The sequence below is a fragment of the Ochotona curzoniae genome, unplaced genomic scaffold (assembly GCF_017591425.1).
Source record: "Ochotona curzoniae isolate NIBS_2020 unplaced genomic scaffold, NIBS_Ocur_1.0 contig_4792, whole genome shotgun sequence".
NCBI classification, from domain to species: Eukaryota; Metazoa; Chordata; class Mammalia; order Lagomorpha; family Ochotonidae; genus Ochotona; species Ochotona curzoniae.
The window spans coordinates 5,443,109-5,460,227 of record NW_024466389.1 but is presented as its reverse complement, the minus strand read 5'-3'; the positions used below and the strand labels follow the sequence as shown (position 1 = coordinate 5,460,227).

General features: G+C 55.1%; 2 protein-coding genes across 2 annotated transcripts in view; one reads left to right on the top strand and one right to left on the bottom strand.

Moving 5' to 3' along the window:
* Positions 1-3,414, bottom strand: part of PEX14 (peroxisomal biogenesis factor 14) — a 143,898-nt gene extending 140,484 nt beyond the window's left edge. The window contains exon 1 of the mRNA XM_040987898.1: positions 3,379-3,414. Coding sequence (XP_040843832.1) covers positions 3,379-3,414 — 36 coding nt within the window. The remainder of the gene's footprint in view (positions 1-3,378) is intronic.
* A 3,782-nt stretch (positions 3,415-7,196) lies between these two features.
* DFFA (DNA fragmentation factor subunit alpha) lies at positions 7,197-14,330 on the top strand. Its single transcript, XM_040987896.1, has 6 exons — positions 7,197-7,353; positions 9,210-9,371; positions 10,027-10,169; positions 12,785-12,974; positions 13,133-13,284; positions 13,972-14,330. The coding sequence occupies exons 1-6, from the start codon at positions 7,218-7,220 to the stop codon at positions 14,185-14,187; spliced, it is 999 nt and encodes a 332-aa protein (XP_040843830.1). The 5' UTR covers positions 7,197-7,217; the 3' UTR covers positions 14,188-14,330.
* Positions 14,331-17,119: the final 2,789 nt, after the last annotated feature.

The following is a 17,119-nucleotide window of genomic DNA, read 5'->3' as shown; positions in this document are numbered from 1 at the left end:
ATCATCGGACGGAAGATCTTCCTCTCTGTCTCTCCTCTCTGTATATCCGCCTTTCCAATAAAAAATAATAAAAATAAATCTTTAAAAAAAAAAAGATTCATTTACTTTTCTTGGAAAGGCACATATACAGAGCAAAAGCGAGACAGAAAGATCTTCCATCTACTGGTTCACTCCCCAGGTGGCCATAATTTTCTTCTGGGTCTCCCACATGGGTGCAGGGTCTCAAGAACCTGGGCCATCCTCTACTGCCTTCCCAGGCCACAAGCAGGGAGCCAGAAGGGAAGTGGGGCGGCCAGGACTCCAACCACTGCCCACGTGGAATCCTGGGTACACAAGGTGAAGCGTTACGCCACCAGACTACTGCACAGGGCCCAAAAGAAACATCATTTTAAATCACTGTAATTTTTTAAAAAGACTAGACCATTATGAAAAGAAGGCTTATCCCTGAACTGCCAGTCACCAAGGACGGGGGCATGAGCAGGAGCACTTGAGGCATTCCTTTCAACTTGAAATGAACTCAGATCTAAGAAAAGAACTTGACTAGCCCACTTAACTAGACCATCTATACACACACATATATAAATGATTAATTAATTAGTGTTTTAAAAGAGAGCGCCCCAAGGGCTGGTGTTGTGGGTTAAGATAGTTGATGCCAGCACCCCACGTCAGAGCGACAGTCTAAGTCCTGCCTATTCCACTGGACATCTACCTTGGACCCACTCCCTGCTACTGCACCTGCCACCCACATGGGAGCCCTGGAGAGAATTTCTGACTTCCGGCCTCTGCTTGGCCTAGAGCTGGCTGCTGTGGTCATTTAAGAAATAAATCAGAGAATGCAAGATCTCTCTCTCCCAACTCTGTTGTTCTGCCTTTTAAATAAATAAACAATCATAAAAACCATACCCCAAAGATGCTGTCACAGAGCTTGCGCAGGGATGGTGCTGTGCAGTGGATAAAACTGCCACTTGCAACAGCAGCATCTCATATGGGTGCCAGTTTGTGTCCTGGCTGCTTCCACTCCAGCTCCCAGCTAACAAACAGCCTAGGAAAAGCAGCAGAAGACGACCCAGGTGCCTGTGACGTGTGGGAGACCCAGAGGAAGCTTCTGGTCCCTGGCTTAGGCCGAGCCCGCCCCTGTCAACACAGCCACTTGGGGAGTAAACCTGCAGGTGGAAGATCTCAGCCATTCCCTGTCTCCCATTCTAACACTGCCTTTCAAATAAATTAGTAAATCGGTTTTTTTTTAATGGGAACCTGTGTAAACGTTCAGGTCCATCTGTAGATAAAAATGCAGTTTATTAAATGGAATATTAGAAACATACGTCAGGTATGTTGCCAAGCACTTTTACACACACTGGTTCATGTAACCGTGCGCAACCCTGGGAGGCCGGCACTAGTCTACAAATGAAGAAACTCCAAAGTAACCCCTCCTGCATCCCACAGTTCTAAGTGGTGGGGTCGGAGTGGAAGCCAGAGGGCCTGCCTTCAGCTTCCACACTTGCAACCATGCCACAGCAGCCCTCAACCAACTACCACCTCACCCTCTCTTAATCTTAACCTTTGCTCTCCACTCACCAGAAGCTGCCCCAAGGCCAACCAACAAAAGTCCAGGGAGACACAGAAAACACAGCCGGGCCGCAGGCCCAGCCCTGAGCAGCTCTGTTCAGACACACACCAAGGGGGGAGGCGTGGTATTCCAGCAAGTCCTTTGGCTCTCACCACATGCTGACTGGGGAGGCGGAAAATTAGGAACAAGGCAGTGCTGAAACCCAGTGGCTGCCTGAGAAAGCCGGCAGCTGAGCTCACTGACAGCAACAGAATCTGGCCTGGCAAGTCAAATTCCCCCAGCCAGCAGCACGCTCTGATGCAATCCCACCTTCGCCAACCTCAGAAAGAAGGGCAAAGGCCAGCCGGGACTGAACACCCACAGCCAAGCGCTGGCCTAGCCATGCTTAGGAACCTTAGCTCCATTGGCACATGTCAACGGGCAGAGGCACAGAATTCCCGGAACTTCAGGAAATCACTGCTGAAAAGCAAGTGCAGTGGCTCAACCAGCTAACCCTCCACCTGCGGTTCCACAATGGGACCCTGGTTCACATCCCGATTACTCCACTTCCCATCCAGCTCCCTGCTTGTGGCCTGAGAAACTCGGACTCTGAGCAGCCCCCATATTACAGCCGAGAAAGAAGGGTCCATCCTCCCAAGACACTCCCCAGGCCCCAGAGCTTCACAGCAAGCGGACCGGCAGGGGTCCCAGACACAACACAGCCCCCTTCCTTGTGACTGCTCCCCCAGCTCTCAGGGGACCCACCCCCCTTTAAGTGCCGTTCCAGGGACAGGCAGGAAACCCTCAGTACACTGCCCAGCTGCCTGGGAAGGCGTGAACTGCTGCAAATGCAAAGCTGCTCACTCTAATCCCAAGAAAACATTCACGGGGTTCCAAACACTTCACGGAAAACGTGACTGTTTCATTCCACATTCTGGGAATTTCTCAGGTCCTCTGGCACACGGCTGACTTAGGAGAACTAAGTGGTGCGCCCACGATCACGCTCTCACGCGGCTTCAACCCTCATCTACCTTTAGTTGTCACTTCTGAGAAGCGGAGGAGTGGGAGTGGTCTAACAGCCTCTACTTGGCAAAGTTTAGAAATGAGACCAGAGATGAAATTTGCCCTCGGGGTCAGGGCACCCGGGAGGTCTCTCTCAGCACCCTTCTCCTCACCCCACCTGCCCCACGCGTGGCCTGGAAGCCCCTTCAGAAATAACATCAACATCATCATCATCATCACCACCACCACCACGACCTCCCGGTAACAGGTGCAGGGCGCCCACGCTGCCTGCCCCTCTCGCGCCCTGACCGACCCGGAACGGCACTCAGTTAAAGCTGCGGGTGAAACGCTCAAAGCACAGCCCTGGGCCGAGAAAAAAATAATAATTTAAAAACCAAGCCCGAGGCAACGGCGAGGGCTGCTGGTCCGCCGGCAGCTGCGCCCTCCTCTCCCACCCGGCAACTTGGAGCGCGCGGCGCGCACAGGTGCCTCAGGACGCAGAGGCCGGCGGCGGGGCCACCCCTGCAGGACCCCGCTGTGGGATGGGGAGCGGGACCCCGAACGCCCGAGCCCCAAGGCGGGGGGCTCCCGGGGACTCCCGCCAAGTCCGAGATGGACGGGGGAGAAGCGGCACCCGAGCCCCCCGACACGCTGAGGGGTCACCGGGGGAGGACCCGGGAGGGGCGGGGCTCGCCAGGTGGGGCCCGGAGCCCGCAGGCCGCCGGCTCCCGAGCCTCGGGGTCCCGGCCCGGTTCCCTGTCGCGCGCCCACGGCCCCCGGGCGGGGTCCCCCCGCCGACACCCCGACAGGGGAAGTCGCGCTCCCCTCACCTGGCCCGGCTGCTCTCCCTGCTCCGAGGACGCCATCTTGGTGAGGCCCGACGAGTCGATCGCCGCGGCGCGCGGCTTCTCCCTCCCGGCCAGGCTAAAGTAGCCGGAGCGGAGCCTGTCGATGGGGCTAGGATTTGGGAGTTTCCTCCGGGTCGACGCAGGAAGATGCAAAGTGCGTGTCCTTTTAGAATTGCTACGTGCGCGCGATTCTTCTAGAACGAACTCTCTGCCCGTCCCCTCACGAAGCCAGGAGCTAAATAACTTTTTAAAAATAAATGAAAGTAGGTTGGAAATGACTTTTTAACCATTCACTTTAGTACAATTGGCTAAGTGTCCACTATTTCCCAGGCACGTTGTTAAGCGGTAAAATTGAGAAGCTCTGAGACCCAGCCCTGGCTCCCAAGCCCAGCCCCAACAAAAACCCGTCTCCGGTAACAGGTGCACCTGGCAACAGGTTCACAAGAGGGGACCTGTCGTCGTTTCTTCATAGCACCTGAACTCTGAGATTTGAAACGAAATACTAAGTTATATGAAAAAAGGCTGCATACACTAGAAATAATTTATTTTGAAAGTTACAGAGAAGGAGTGAGATCTTTCTGCAGGCTCACTCCTCAGATGGTCACACAGCGGAAGCTGGCCCGTCCTCCAGGTCCCCGGCTTGAGTGCAGGGACACGGACTTGAGCCACCTGTCCTGCTGTCCCAGGTGCACCAGCAGGGAGCTGGGAGCAGCCAGGAGTCAAACTGGTAACGATAGGCGTGCAGACGGAGGAATAGCCTACGCCGCTGTTGCAACCCCAAGGGGAGCTGGTTGATAACTTTTTTTTCCTTAAATGTTAGTTTTTCAGGATAAAGAACATGGGCTGGACCTGGTAGCATGGCCTAACGGCTAGAGTCCTCGCCTTGAGTGTGACGGGATCCCATATGGGAACTGGTATTGTTGCCTCAATTGGAAAAAAAAGAGAGAACATGGGCTTTTCTTCATTTTCTTTCATTTTCTTCATTTTTAGCAGCAGCGTTGGGACCAGCACTGTGGCACTGTGTGTGAAGTGACCACCTGTAACATCAGAAGGTGCCGGTTCATGTCCTGGCTGCTCCACTTCCAATCCAGCTCCCTGCGGGTGGTTAGGGAAAGCCACAGAAGATGGCCTAATGTTTGGGATCCTGGTACCCATGCTGGAGACCCTGATGAAGCTTGGTTTCTCCTCAGCTCGTATTATATCCACCTGGGGCGTGAACCACCGAGTGGAAGATATCTATCTCTTCTTTGCCTCTCTGTACTTCCTTCAAATCAATACACAAATCCTTTATTCAAAGTCTATCAAAACAAAGACAAGTAAAACCACCCCTTGGAACACCAACCGTCCCAAATCAGAATGGCTGGTTCAAACCCTGCGTGCTCCACTCGCCATCCCGCTTCCTGCTGATGCCCGTGGTCCCAAAGCTTGGGTCTGTGCCACCATGTGGGAGACCAGACAGCAGCTCCTGGACCCCGACTTCAGACTGCCGGAACCGGCTGTTCTGAGCGTGCAGGGCGGAAGAGCTGTCTGAGTTGCTCCATCTCTGTCACTCTGCTCTCAAATACACAGCTCTTAAAGACACAAAACCAAGATGGATGGTACGGAGCAGCATTTGACCAACAAAGATCCACAATTCCCCTTTCATCTCTGATTGACTTGAGACCTTAATTGCCTAAATACATATCTATAGCGATTTAGCTTAAATGGCTTTATTCTTGATTTTTTTCCAGTCAGGTGACACATTGTTCCACAAAGTAAAAGCAGTGTTTTAGTCAAGCAAGCAGAAATGTTATGTCTGTAGATTGAAAAGTGCTAAAAAAAAAGCAGGAAAAACCAAAAAACAGTGAATTGGTCATTTTGAAGTTACTTTCTTTATGATATGGACATGAGAAACAGTAGTAGAAAAGTGACCAATTGTTAAAGTCAGTTTTTTTCAAGATTTTTTTTTTTTAATTGCAAAGTCAGATATACACAAAGGAGGAGAGACAGAGAGGAAGGCCTTCTGTCCGATGATTGACTCCCCAAGCAGCCACAGTGGTCAGAGCTGCGCCAATCTGAAGCCAGGAGCTTCTTCTGGGTGTCCTACGCGGGTGCAGGGTCCCAAGGCGTTGGGTCATCCTGGACTGCTTTCTCAGGCCACAAGCAAGGAGCTGCCAGGATTAGAACCGGTGCCCTTTAGCCGCTAGGCTACTGTGCCAGGCCCCTAAAATCAGGTTACTTTTGTTGTTGTTGTTCAGGTTTTTGTTGTTGTTGTTTGTTTTTTTCTTTTGCTGTCAGAATTTTTTTTAAGATTTATTTTATTTTTATTGGAAAGGCAGATATACAGAGAGGAGAGACAGAGGGGAAGATCTTCCGTCCGATGATTCACTCCCCAAGCGAGTGGAACGGGCCAATGCTATGCTGATCCAAAGCCAGGAGCCTCTTCCGGGTCTCCCACGCGGGTGCAGGGTCCCAAAGCTTTGGGCCGTCCTCGACTGCTTTCCCGGGCCACAGGCAGGGAACTGGATGGGAAGCGGGGCTGCCGGGATTAGAACCAGCGCCCATATGGGATCCCAGGTGTGCAAGATGAGGACCTTAACCACTGCGCCATCGCGCTGGGCCCTGTCAGAATTCTTTATTACAACAAGTAGACCCCCAGGGCAGGGCAAGGAGCCTGTGAGGTGGGGGGGCGGCCAGGGCCAGAGGCTCCAGGGGCTGCAGCTGAGTGGTGGGGCCATGGCCACCTCCCTCTGTCAATGTGTCCCTCGGCTAGAGTCCCAAGGGGTGGGTCTACCCAGGAGAGGAAATAGTAGGAAGTAGGGCAAGAAGAGAGATGCTAGCACTCGCTTCAGCCAGCAGCCAACTCTGGGTTTCCTAGAGTCCCTTGGGGCAGGGCCGCGGGCCAGAAGCCTAAGGCGGGTACGGAGTGTTCCAGTAACTTTTTTAAAGATTTTTTTGTTTGTTTGTTTTTATTGGAAAGGCAGATCAGATTTACAGAGAGAAGGACAAACATAAAGATCTCTCCTATCTGTTGGTTCACTCCTAAGTGGCCACAATAGTCGCAGCTGAGCTGATCTGAAACCAGGAGCCAGGAGCTTCTTCCGGGTCTTCCAGTGGATGCAGGGACCCAAGGTTTTGGGTCGCCCTCCCACGCTTTGCCAGGTGTGTTAGGGAGCTGGATTGGAACTGGAGCAGCTGAACTCTGGTGCCAGTGTGTGATGCTAACAGTGCAAGCAGAGACTTAATTAACAACACCAGAGCACTGGCCCAAGAATTCATTTTGATTTTCTGCCAGATCTGTCGGGGCCTAGTGTAGGAGCTTAGCTCAACACAACAGTGTCCTATGATTGCTATTTTCGGTAAATTTACGCATTTGGTAGAGATCCAGGCTCAAGCAAATCAGAAACCTGGGCAGACTGGTGTAGACTGAAGACTACGATCAAATTCGACTTGTGTTACAATTCAGCTTGAAGCTTGGAACATCTCACAGAACTTTTTTGTCTTTCAAAGTGAAAAAGAAAATACAGCGACACTCTTAATATTTTGCACCTAGAGGTGCAAACAGAAATGCTCTAAATTTTCAAGGAAGCGTACGTGCAAGTGCTTCCAAATGCAAAATACCTCGCCACCGACCCGCTTGTCAATGTGCCCTTGCAACTGCTAAGCAGAAGCTAAAACCTTTACACCCAGAAAATACAGCTCCCGCCATGCCCCGGGACTTTGCATACGAGCAGCGACCCAAACTGCGTCTCCCGGTGTGCTTTGCTCTCACGCCGAGAGAACTACATCTCCCGGCAGGCCGCGCGACTTCCGGGAGTCGTCAAGCGCCAACCTTGGGCAGGATGGAGGTGCCCGGGGTCGCCGACCCTGAGGGGCACGGCGAGCTGCGACCTTTGAAACCGTGTCTGTTGCGCCGCAACCACAGCCTCGAGCAGTACGGCGTGGCGGCCTCCTGCTTGGAGGAGCTCAGGAGCAAGGGTTGGCACGCGGGGCCGGGCAGGGGAGCTGGGTGCACCCGGGCAGGATGAGGTGGGGGGCGCCTGGGAGCAGGTGCGAGACCCCGTGGGGGAGAGTGGTCGTCAGTCAGTATCTTACCTGAGATGATGGGGACTGGGGCCACATCGAGCCTGAATGGGTCAGGACGAGCAAGGGCTGCCGCCTCCTGCTGACGCTCCCAGGACCGGAGGAGATCGGAATCTGAGCTGGGAGAAACGCTGACCCCTGCCCCGTGCAGCTTAAACCTGCACTTGGACCCGCAGTTTCCTCTTTGGCAGGGTGGATCTGCTTCCAGTCCCTGCTCCGAGCCCTGCGGGACTGTGCAATGATAATATTCAAGCGATTTAAAAGTAGGATTAGCCGTAGCAACAGGCTCTCTGAAGCTGCTCTGACACGCTAAGCCTGCGAGCGGGCACCTGTCCTGGAGGTGCACTGTGAGGGCGCTATCAACTGGTGTCTGAAAGCCCCACGGGGCGACAGGCCATGGGTGGCATGGATTTTGCCACTGAGCTGTTTGTTTTCTGCTGGCATCCTGACACTCGGTACCCCAAGGTGCATTGGTTGTGTGAGCTCAGTCTGCCCCGGTTTGCTGGTTTCTGCCTGGGTTGGGCGGCGGTGTTGCTGAAGCATATTTCTTTTTTTTAAAGATTTATTTATTTGGAAAGTCAGATATACAGAGAGGAAGATCTTCCATCCGATGACTCACTCCCCAAGTGGCAACAATGGCTGGAGCTGAGCCAACCAGGAGCCAGGAACCTTTTCCGGGTCTCCCACGCTGATGCAGGGTCCCAAGACTTTGTGCCGTCCTTCACTGCTTTCCCAGGCCACAAGCAGGAGCTGGATGGGGAGCGGGGCTGCCGGGATGGGATTAGAACCGGCACCCATATGGGATCCTGGCGCGTTCAAGGTGAGGACTTTAGCTGCTAGGCCACTGCGCAGGGCCCTGCTGAGGGATATTTGTCCTTTGGCCTCTTGTGCCTCCTCCAGGCCCATGGTAGTTTTTGAGATTGCTGACCCTAAGTGCCATGGTACAGACCTGCCTCTTGTCCAGTGGTCATGAGAGTGGAATGAGCCCGGACTTCCGTTTTCCTTTTCTATAGGTTTATAAAAGTTGCTAAGAAAGGGGCCCGGCGCGATGGCGCAAGTGGTTAAGGTCCTCGCCTTGCACTCCCGGGATCCCATATGGGCCCCGGTTCTGGTCCCGGCTGCCCCACTTTCCATCCAGCTCCCTGCCTGTGGCCCGGGAAAGCAGTCGAGGCCGGCCCAAAGCTTTGGGACCCTACACCCGCGTGGGAGACCCGGAAGAGGCTCCTGGCTTCGGATTGGCATAGCATCGGCCGTTGCGCTCACTTGGGGAGTGAATCATCGGACAGAAGATCTTCCTCTCTGTCTCTCCTCTCTGTATATCCGCCTTTCCAATAAAAATAAAATAAATCTTTAAAAAAAAGCAATTTGAATCTAATTTTTAATTTATTTTTTATTGGAAAGGCAGGATTTAGAGATAGAAACAGAGAAGGAAAGATCTTCCATCTGCTAGTTCATTCTCCAGATGGCCACAGTGAATGTGCCTCTAGGAGCTCTGTGACTTTGGACAAGTTAGCTGAGCCTCTCAGAGCTTAGGATTTGCCATTTGTGCAATGGGCAGACGTCATTCTAGAAGTGTCTAGACCAGAACCAGGCACCAGGTGTTAGGCGAGTGCTGCTGGCTGTGTCAGTGGTCTCACTGCCACCTGCCAGCAGTTCAGCCCCTCTCTGGGCAGCTCCATACCGAGAGGACAAGGACAGTGTTGTTTCCCAGTGGGCGTGTGTCCGTTACCAAGGACTGTCTTCCCTTTCAGCCTGTGACATCCTGGCCATCGACAAGGCCCTGACCCCGGTCACTCTGGTCCTGGCTGAGGATGGCACCATAGTGGATGATGACGACTACTTCCTGTGTCTGCCTTCCAATACGAAATTCGTGGCCTTGGCCAGCAACGAGAAGTGGATATACAGCAACTCAGGTAGGAGTCCAGAGCCATCAGCCGCAGGGTCTCCACCACAAACACAGCTGAGTCACGGGGAGCTGGCTGCTCAAGCCTTAACTCAAGGGTCCTTGCCACGTGCTCAGTCCTGGAAATAAGGATCCATGCGACCCGAGCTCCATTCTGAACTCACAGGCAGGCGGGAGCTGCTGGAGGGAGTTCAGCACAGCAGGCTGCGGTTGGGATTCGGGTCCTGGCTCTGTGCTTTCTTCACCAGGTGATGCCTGGCCCATGGCATAACCTCTCGGTGCCTGCTTGGCATGATGCTCACAGCACCTGCTCTGTAAAGACAGCAGGTGCACCTGTCCCGGCAGGCTTCACCCAGTGATGCTACTGTAGGTGCCAGGGCTTGGTTGCAGTTGATCTGTGCCTATCAAGAGTGTCCCCAGATGCTGTTGTGTGTCTCCTGGGTGGGCAGGGTTGCCCCTAGCCACTCTGGAGACACTGATGGTAGGGGTGGCAGAGCCGCCCCTGAAGAACCCAGCCTTGAGTAGCAGTTGGGCCAGGCCACTTCTCCTTAGCCCCAGGAACAGCAGCCAGTGAAGCGCAGGAGGCCAAAGGGCCAGGGATTAGGAGGTGTCAGAGAGACGCTCCAGGCTACCCTGATGTGCCGGGCGCACACTGTCATCTGCAGATGGAGGCACGGCGTGGATTTCCCAGGAGTCCTTCGAGGTCGATGAGACAGACAGTGCAGCGGAGTTAAAGTGGAAGAACGTGGCCCGGCAGCTGAAAGAAGACCTGTCCAGCATCGTCCTCCTGTCCGAGGGGGACCTCCAGGTAGGCAGTCCCCCACCGCCCTTTGCCCCATAAAGTTACAGAGAGAAAGATCTTGTATCCATTAGTTCACTCTCCAAGTGGCCTCAATGGTCAGAGCTGAGCCAGTTCAAAGCTGGGAGCCTCTTCCAGGTCTCCCACACGGCTGCAGATCTCAAGTCTTTGGACCATCCTCTACTGCTTCCCCAGGCCACAAGCAGGGAGTTGGATCAAAAATGGAGCAGCTGGGACTCGATCTGGTGCCCCATGAGGTGTTGCTTCCACAGGCGAAGGCTTATGTTGCTGTGCCGTGGTGCTTGCCCCCACTTAAGGGTTTTCGAATCGAGATGCTGAGACCACCCGCCCCCACCCCCAGGCCTGCTGTGGACGCCTCAGGGTGCTGCTGGTAGTGGTGAGCCGTGGGGTCTGGATTCACTTCTCATTCAGGTCACTGCAGCTTCGAGCCAGGAGTTTAGCCTCTGGGTGTTCCATCCATGGCTCCGCTTCTGACTCTGGCTTCCTGCTGAGCCAGACCCTGGGAGGCAGCCAGGCTGGCCCGAGGACTTGGGGCCTGGCGCTCACACCGAGGCCCAGATGAAGTTCCCAGCTCCTGCCTTGGGCTTGTCCTTTGCAGGCATCCAAGGAGAGAACCAGCTGATGGGTGCTGGGCGCCCCTGTGCACTGGGAAGTGGATGATACCTCTGTTTAAAGGACGTACACATCTGGTTTGGATAGTATGAATGCAGTTCAGTATCGCAAAAGGCACAGAAAAGCAGGTACACAGGCCCCCGATGTCTGTTAGGACGCGGACGGTGGTAGTCTGTGTAAACCATGCCGTGGGCTAGGACAGCGGCGTGGATGGGCCTGGGCAATGCCATGCTGCGTGCAGGCCAGACGGGAGGCCAGGTCTGCCCAGTGAGTGTGCCAGCCATGCAGATCTGCGGAACTGGAATGCAGAGAAGGGGTCGCCTGGGGCGGGGGAGGGAAGGTTAAGACAGGCGGCGTAACTGCCAGTGGGTTTCCTTCTGGGGGTGCCGAAGATGTTGCACAACTGCAGAGAGTGGAAAAGCCACCGAAGTGGGAGCGTGCTGTGGGCTGACTGCACAGCGTGCTCTGGTGCCGCAGACTTGGACAGAAAGGACTCAGAAGAGAGATCTGAGCCCTGAGCCTCCTGCAGGCGACCATCCTGTTAGATTCATTTTTTTAATTGCAAGGCACAGGGACAGAGCCTGTATCTGTGGGTTGACCCCAAACGGCCACAGCAGTGACCTCCAATCTGGCCACATTGAAGCCAGGATTCCTGCTTGAGAGGCAAGAGCCTGAAGACGTGGGCCTTCCCCCGCTGCCTCCCCAGGCATGTTACCAGGGAACTGGATCGGAAGCAGCCTGGCCGGGACTTGAACCAGCGCTCACATGGGATGCTGGTGTCACAGGTCACGACCAAACCCACAGTGCCAGCCCCTCCAGAGACATTTTAGAGACAATTTGTATATGTTTTTCTCCTTTTCTGTACAAATGGAGGTGTAGCCGCTTTGTCTGCAGATCTCGCGTGGTACCTAAACGCCAGCCTTGTCTGCACCACTGCTTGCTGTCTCCTGTCGTGATGAACCAGGACTTAGGTCATGAGCCCGCTCGCCACCAGGTCGGTGTCCGTGCTGCCGTGCATTGCTGCACGGGCCCACGCTGGGGTGCTTTGCCTGCAGGCCTGTGTGGAGGGTAGGTCCCTAGAGGTCCAGTTGCTGAGTTAGAGGGCATATGCATCTGAAAAGCGTTAGTAGGCTCCGTGAGTGCCAGCGAAACCTGGAGCCTCGGGGAAGGTTGGGGCCGATGTTCCAGGAAGAGGGAAGGCAGGAGCAAGCCTCATGAATTCATTTTTAAAAAAAAAATGATAATTTAAGAAGCAAGGGTTCCTGAGGTCCCCTCGCCCTCTAACAGGCTGTTTAGACTGTGAAGCACGTTGGGCTGTAACGAAACAGGGGTGCCAGCGTATGAGAGAGGAGCATGACTGATGCTGACCCCTGACCTCTAAACTTCCACGGGAGAGCTCGGGCCTCTCCAGAAAAGCCTTTGAGGTTGACCTGCGTGCAGCAGAAAGCGCCTGTGTCCCAAGCACTGTGAGGGCAGACGGGAGAGGTGGGACCCAGGGGCCCAGGCACAGGGTCATCGCGACTAGCGTGGTGGTTATGGTTCTTGAAAGCTGTTTACCCTTTCTCTCGCCTCATTCCGTCCTCCCTAAAGAATAATGATGCTAGGGCTCAGCAGAGGGCCTAGTGGCTGAATCCTCGCCCTGCAACTATGGGACCACAGGATCCCATGTGAGTGCCAGTTCATGTCCCTGCCGCTCCACTTCCCATCCAGCTCCCTGCTTGTGGCCTGGGAGAGTGGTGGGGGACAACCCAAAGCCTTGACACCCTGCACCCACATGGGAGACCCGGAAGAAGCTCCCGGCGTCGGATCAGCTCAGCTCTGGTGGTTATGACCATTTGGGAAAAAAAATCGACATTCCTTTCTCACCTCCTGGCCAGGCTCAGCGGGCAGACCCCAGAAGTGAGTTCTGAGCCGAGTGTGTTTGAGGGAAGCAGCCCCAGGCTGGGAAGACACGTGTGGATGACTGCAGGTCTGTGTGTTTGCTCACCCAGCTGCTCGTGGACGTGCCTTGTGCTGAGCTGGCTCAGGAACTCCACCAAAGCTGTGCGGCCGTGCAGGGACTCCAGAACGCGCTGCAGCAGGTGCTGGACCAGAGGGAGGAGGCCCGCCAGTCCAGGCAGCTCCTGCAGCTCTACCTCCAGGCTCTAGAGAAGGAGGGCGGCATCTTGTCAGGACAGGAAGGTAGGACCCCAGAGGGCGGTACCTCATGTGTGGGTCCTGGGAGGTTGCCCTGTGAGAGCCGTGCAGCGCACTGGGCACTGCAGCCCGAGCTGCCCACGCCCAGGACATGGTGTTTTCTGCTGCCCGCCTGATGGCGTGGGCGCCTCTCTGCTTTGTAGAGACCAGCGCCACCTGCAGCGAAGAGACGGATGTGGTCGACACAGGGGTCAGCAGCGAGCTCTCCTCCGAGGTGACCCTCACGAACCGGCTGCTTCGCACGCTGCGGGAGAATCCTGCCCCAGAGCTGAGCTTGTCCAGTGAGGAGCTGGAGGTGGGTGAGGGCCAGGGGCACTGAGCCGCAGAAAGCACCCCCACCCTGCATGTGTCATGCCACCAGGCTAAGGCTTGGGTGGGATTTTTCTGCCCCTCTTTGCAGACCCTGAAATGGCCTGTTTGCCTGTTTTATGCCAGAGTGCTGTCACACCCCTCATGGCATCTAAATCTGAAGGGCCTTGACTCCAGGGGACACGTGCTGGAGAACAGGGCTCCCAGCAGGGTCAGGAATGAGGTGCCCACACCCAGCAGACTGTGAGGGCAAGGGCTGCGGCTCCCAGACCACCTCGGGGCTTCTAGTGGAGTCCAAAGCTGATCCCCAGCCTTTCCTGAGGCCTGTAAGAGACCGTGTGAAAGGAGGGCCCCACAAGCCCACGGGGTGCTGCCTCTCAGGCCGGGGAAGCCCGTGGGTGGGTGTCGCGGCCTCTCCTCTCCCTTGCTGCTGTGTCGTGGGCCTCCAAAGGAGGATGAAAGGAAGGAGCCGGTACCTGACCTTGGCCGGTCATTCTCGCTCTGCCTGACCCTTTGTGGTTGGTGCTGTGAGCCGGGGCTTGGGCCGGCTTCCCGTGAAGGAGCCCAACAGGTCAGCGTGAAGCCGCAAGCCACGCCGACAGCAGCCCACCTTGCCCAGAGCAGCTGCCGAGGGCGGAGCTGCGGTGCTCAGGGCTTCCCGTTCCCACCGCAGCTGGTTGCCAAGGAAGACCCCACAGCGCTGGCTGCAACTTTGAGCTGGGACAGAGAGAAGACGGAAGCCCTGCAGCGGGCCTGTGAGCGGGAGCTCGCCCTCCGCCTGCAGCAGGTGCACAGCCTGCGGGCACTCAGGAAAGTTTCAACCAGGAAGAATCTTCTGCCAGAGGAACCTTCTGCCGGAAGTAAACGGGCCAGGCCAGACCCGACATAGTGACCGAGGAAAGATGCTAAGGAAGACCCTGGCCTCGCGTTCCAGTCTCGGTAGAAGCCTTCAGCCTGGGCTTGGCGCAATAGCCTAGTGGTTAAAGTCCTTCCCTTGCAAACACCTCAGGATCTCATATGGTCGCTGGTTCTAATCCCGGCAGCTCCGCTTCCCATCCAGCTCCCTGCTTGTGGCCTGGGAAAGCAGTCAAGGACGGCCCAAAGCCTTGGGACCCTGCACCCGTGTGGGAGACCTGGAAGAACTCCTGGCTTCGGATTGGCTCAGCTCCAGCCGTTGTGGCCGCTTGGGGAGTGAGCCATCGGACAGAAGATCTTCTTCTCTGTCTCTTCTCCTCTGTATATCTGCCTTTGCAATAAAAATTAAATAAATCTTAAAAAAAAAAAAAAGAAAGAAACCTTCAGCCTGATGGATCTCTCATCTTCCAGAATGTTCTCCTGGCACAGGCTGGAAGCCAGGCTTCATGCCTCTCCAGCAATTCTGTCCCACATCTTGACAGGCAGCCTTCTGCCTGTTCCGAATGACAGAGCTACAGCCCACCTCTCAGTACGCACTCTCACCTTCTGTTTAAAAGTACTTGTCATGGGCCAGTGCCGTGGCATAGTGGGTTGAGCTTCCATTGGCGGTGCCAGCATCCTGTGCAAGCACTAGTTCAAGTCCCAGCTACTGCATTTCCAATCTGTCTGCCTGCTAATGGGCTGGCTAAGCAGCAGAAGATGGCCCAAATCCTGGGCCCCTGCAACCACGTGGGAGACCCCAGGGGTGCTCCTGGCTCACGATTTCACACCACCCCGACTTCTGCCATTATGGCCATTTGGAGAGTGATCCGTCTCTCCTTTCTGTGACTCTGCCATTCAAATAAAAATAAATCTGTTTTGATATAATTTTATTTTTAATATTGATAACCTAGCTAAAAGGGTCGATATACCCATGTGGGCCTCTGATTGGGGGGGTCGGGTCAGGGTGTAGAGGGAAAGTGGGTGAGATAAATGTTTTCTGATGTTTTTTTGTATGTGTCTGTTCTGTATCCATGGAGCCGAGCAGGAAGGGAGGAGGGCAGTCCTTGCTGCCATAGTACATCGGTGCGGAGTGGGGATGGTCACTGGGTGTCACCTTAGAGACCCAGATGTGGAGTGTTAGTTGAGTGGTCAGCTTCGTCGCACCAGCGTCTGTGTGCCAAGCAGGCGTGCCTGGGTGTACCCGTGGACGTAGACGTTTGCTGCAAAGCCTGGCCAGGAGAGTTGTTTGACCTGTCCTGCTTTCCCTGTTTGGGTGAGGGACTTGATGTCCTCTGTTGGCTTAAATGATGAACCGACTTGTCCTTTCTGTGCATCTGAGTATGTTCTCCACTGCACGGGCATCCACACCTGGGGAGGCCCAGACCCAGCAAATGCACTCCAAGATGGGACCACATATTTTGTGATTTTCCCTGAGGTCAGGGCTTGAGTCCAGCGGTCTAGCTGGGGAGTCCCCCAATGCCTGGAGTAACCTCAGACTTGACTCGTGTACGCCAGCCAGTGCAGGGTCAGGATCGGTCCATCTCCTGCATACCAGCTAATGCATATACCAACCGCTGCAGTTACCTGGTTAGTCCCACCCCCAGCCCCAGCTCTCACACAAACTGGCTGCTGCTGTGACCTAGCCCAGCGCAGCCCAGACCCAGCTCTCATGCATACCAGTGGATGTTGTGGCCTAGTCAGGGCAACCCTAGCCCTGGCTTTTGCACATGGTGGTGGGTGCTGCAGCCTAGTCCAGCCTAGCCAACCCCCAGTCCCAACTCTAGCCTGTGGGTGCTGTGGCCTAGCCCAGCTCAGCTCACCCTCAGCCCTGGTGCTTGTGCCTACCAACGGGCGCTGCAATCTAACAGAGGCAAGCCCACAGAACCCTTACCACCACTGCCACCGCAGTCCTGTTTCTCGTGATGCCAGTGGGTACTGTAGCTTAGTTCAACCCAGCCCTCCACCCCACTCCTTTATCATGCACATTGGTGGGTGCTGCAGCCGTTAGGGTGACCCCTACCATGGCCATTTCTAAGCCCAGTTCTCACATGTGTTGGGAGGGGTACTTCAATCCTGCCTGGGTTGGCCCGCCCCCAGCTAGGACTCTTGTGCTTGCCGGTGGATACTACAGCCCAGCCCAGCTCAGCCCACCCAAATCTGGTTCTTGCATGGCTCTACCAGTTGCTGTGGCCTAGCCCAGCCTGGTCCACCCCTGGACACCAGAAGGCACTGCAGCCTGGCCCAGCTCTCATAGGTTTCAGCAAGTGGTGTGGTCTTGCTTGGCCTAGCCCACCACCAGCCCCAACTCTCAGGCACAGCAGTGGATGCTGCAACCCAGCAGGGGCAAACCTATAAATCCCTTACCAGCCCCCCTCCCCCAGTCCCAGTTCTCCCATGTGTTGGTGGGGACTGTGGCCCAGCCTGATGTGGCTCGCACCTGCCAAGCTGGGTGGTGCTGTGGCCTAGCTGTGGCCTAGCATGACACGGCTGTTGCACACGAGCAAGTGTGTTGGCCTGACCTAAACATGGCCTCCAGACTCCCCTTTCCCAACCACCCCATCTTACCTCCCTTAATTATGTGAGAGTGTGGTGTCCTAGTCCTTGGAGACCCCCAGAAGTTATGCCAAACCTGTCAAGCCCTTGGTAGCACCTATTCCAGTTCTGTCTCCAGACCCCCTTCCCTGGGCAATTGGCAGCCTCCACATGCACAGTACCAGTCCATTCCAGGACCAGATGGTACTCCCCTGCGGTGTGGTCCTGCCTCCTCTCTCCCCATGCCAGTAGCTTCCAGGGTCAAAATAAATAACTCTTTAAAAAAAAAAAAGGACTTAAGAACTGAAAAATTTGACTACGTAAGATGTGTGTTCTTGTTAGAGATAACGGAGAACATGAGAGGTCATGCAGCACCGAGTCTTTCTTACTGA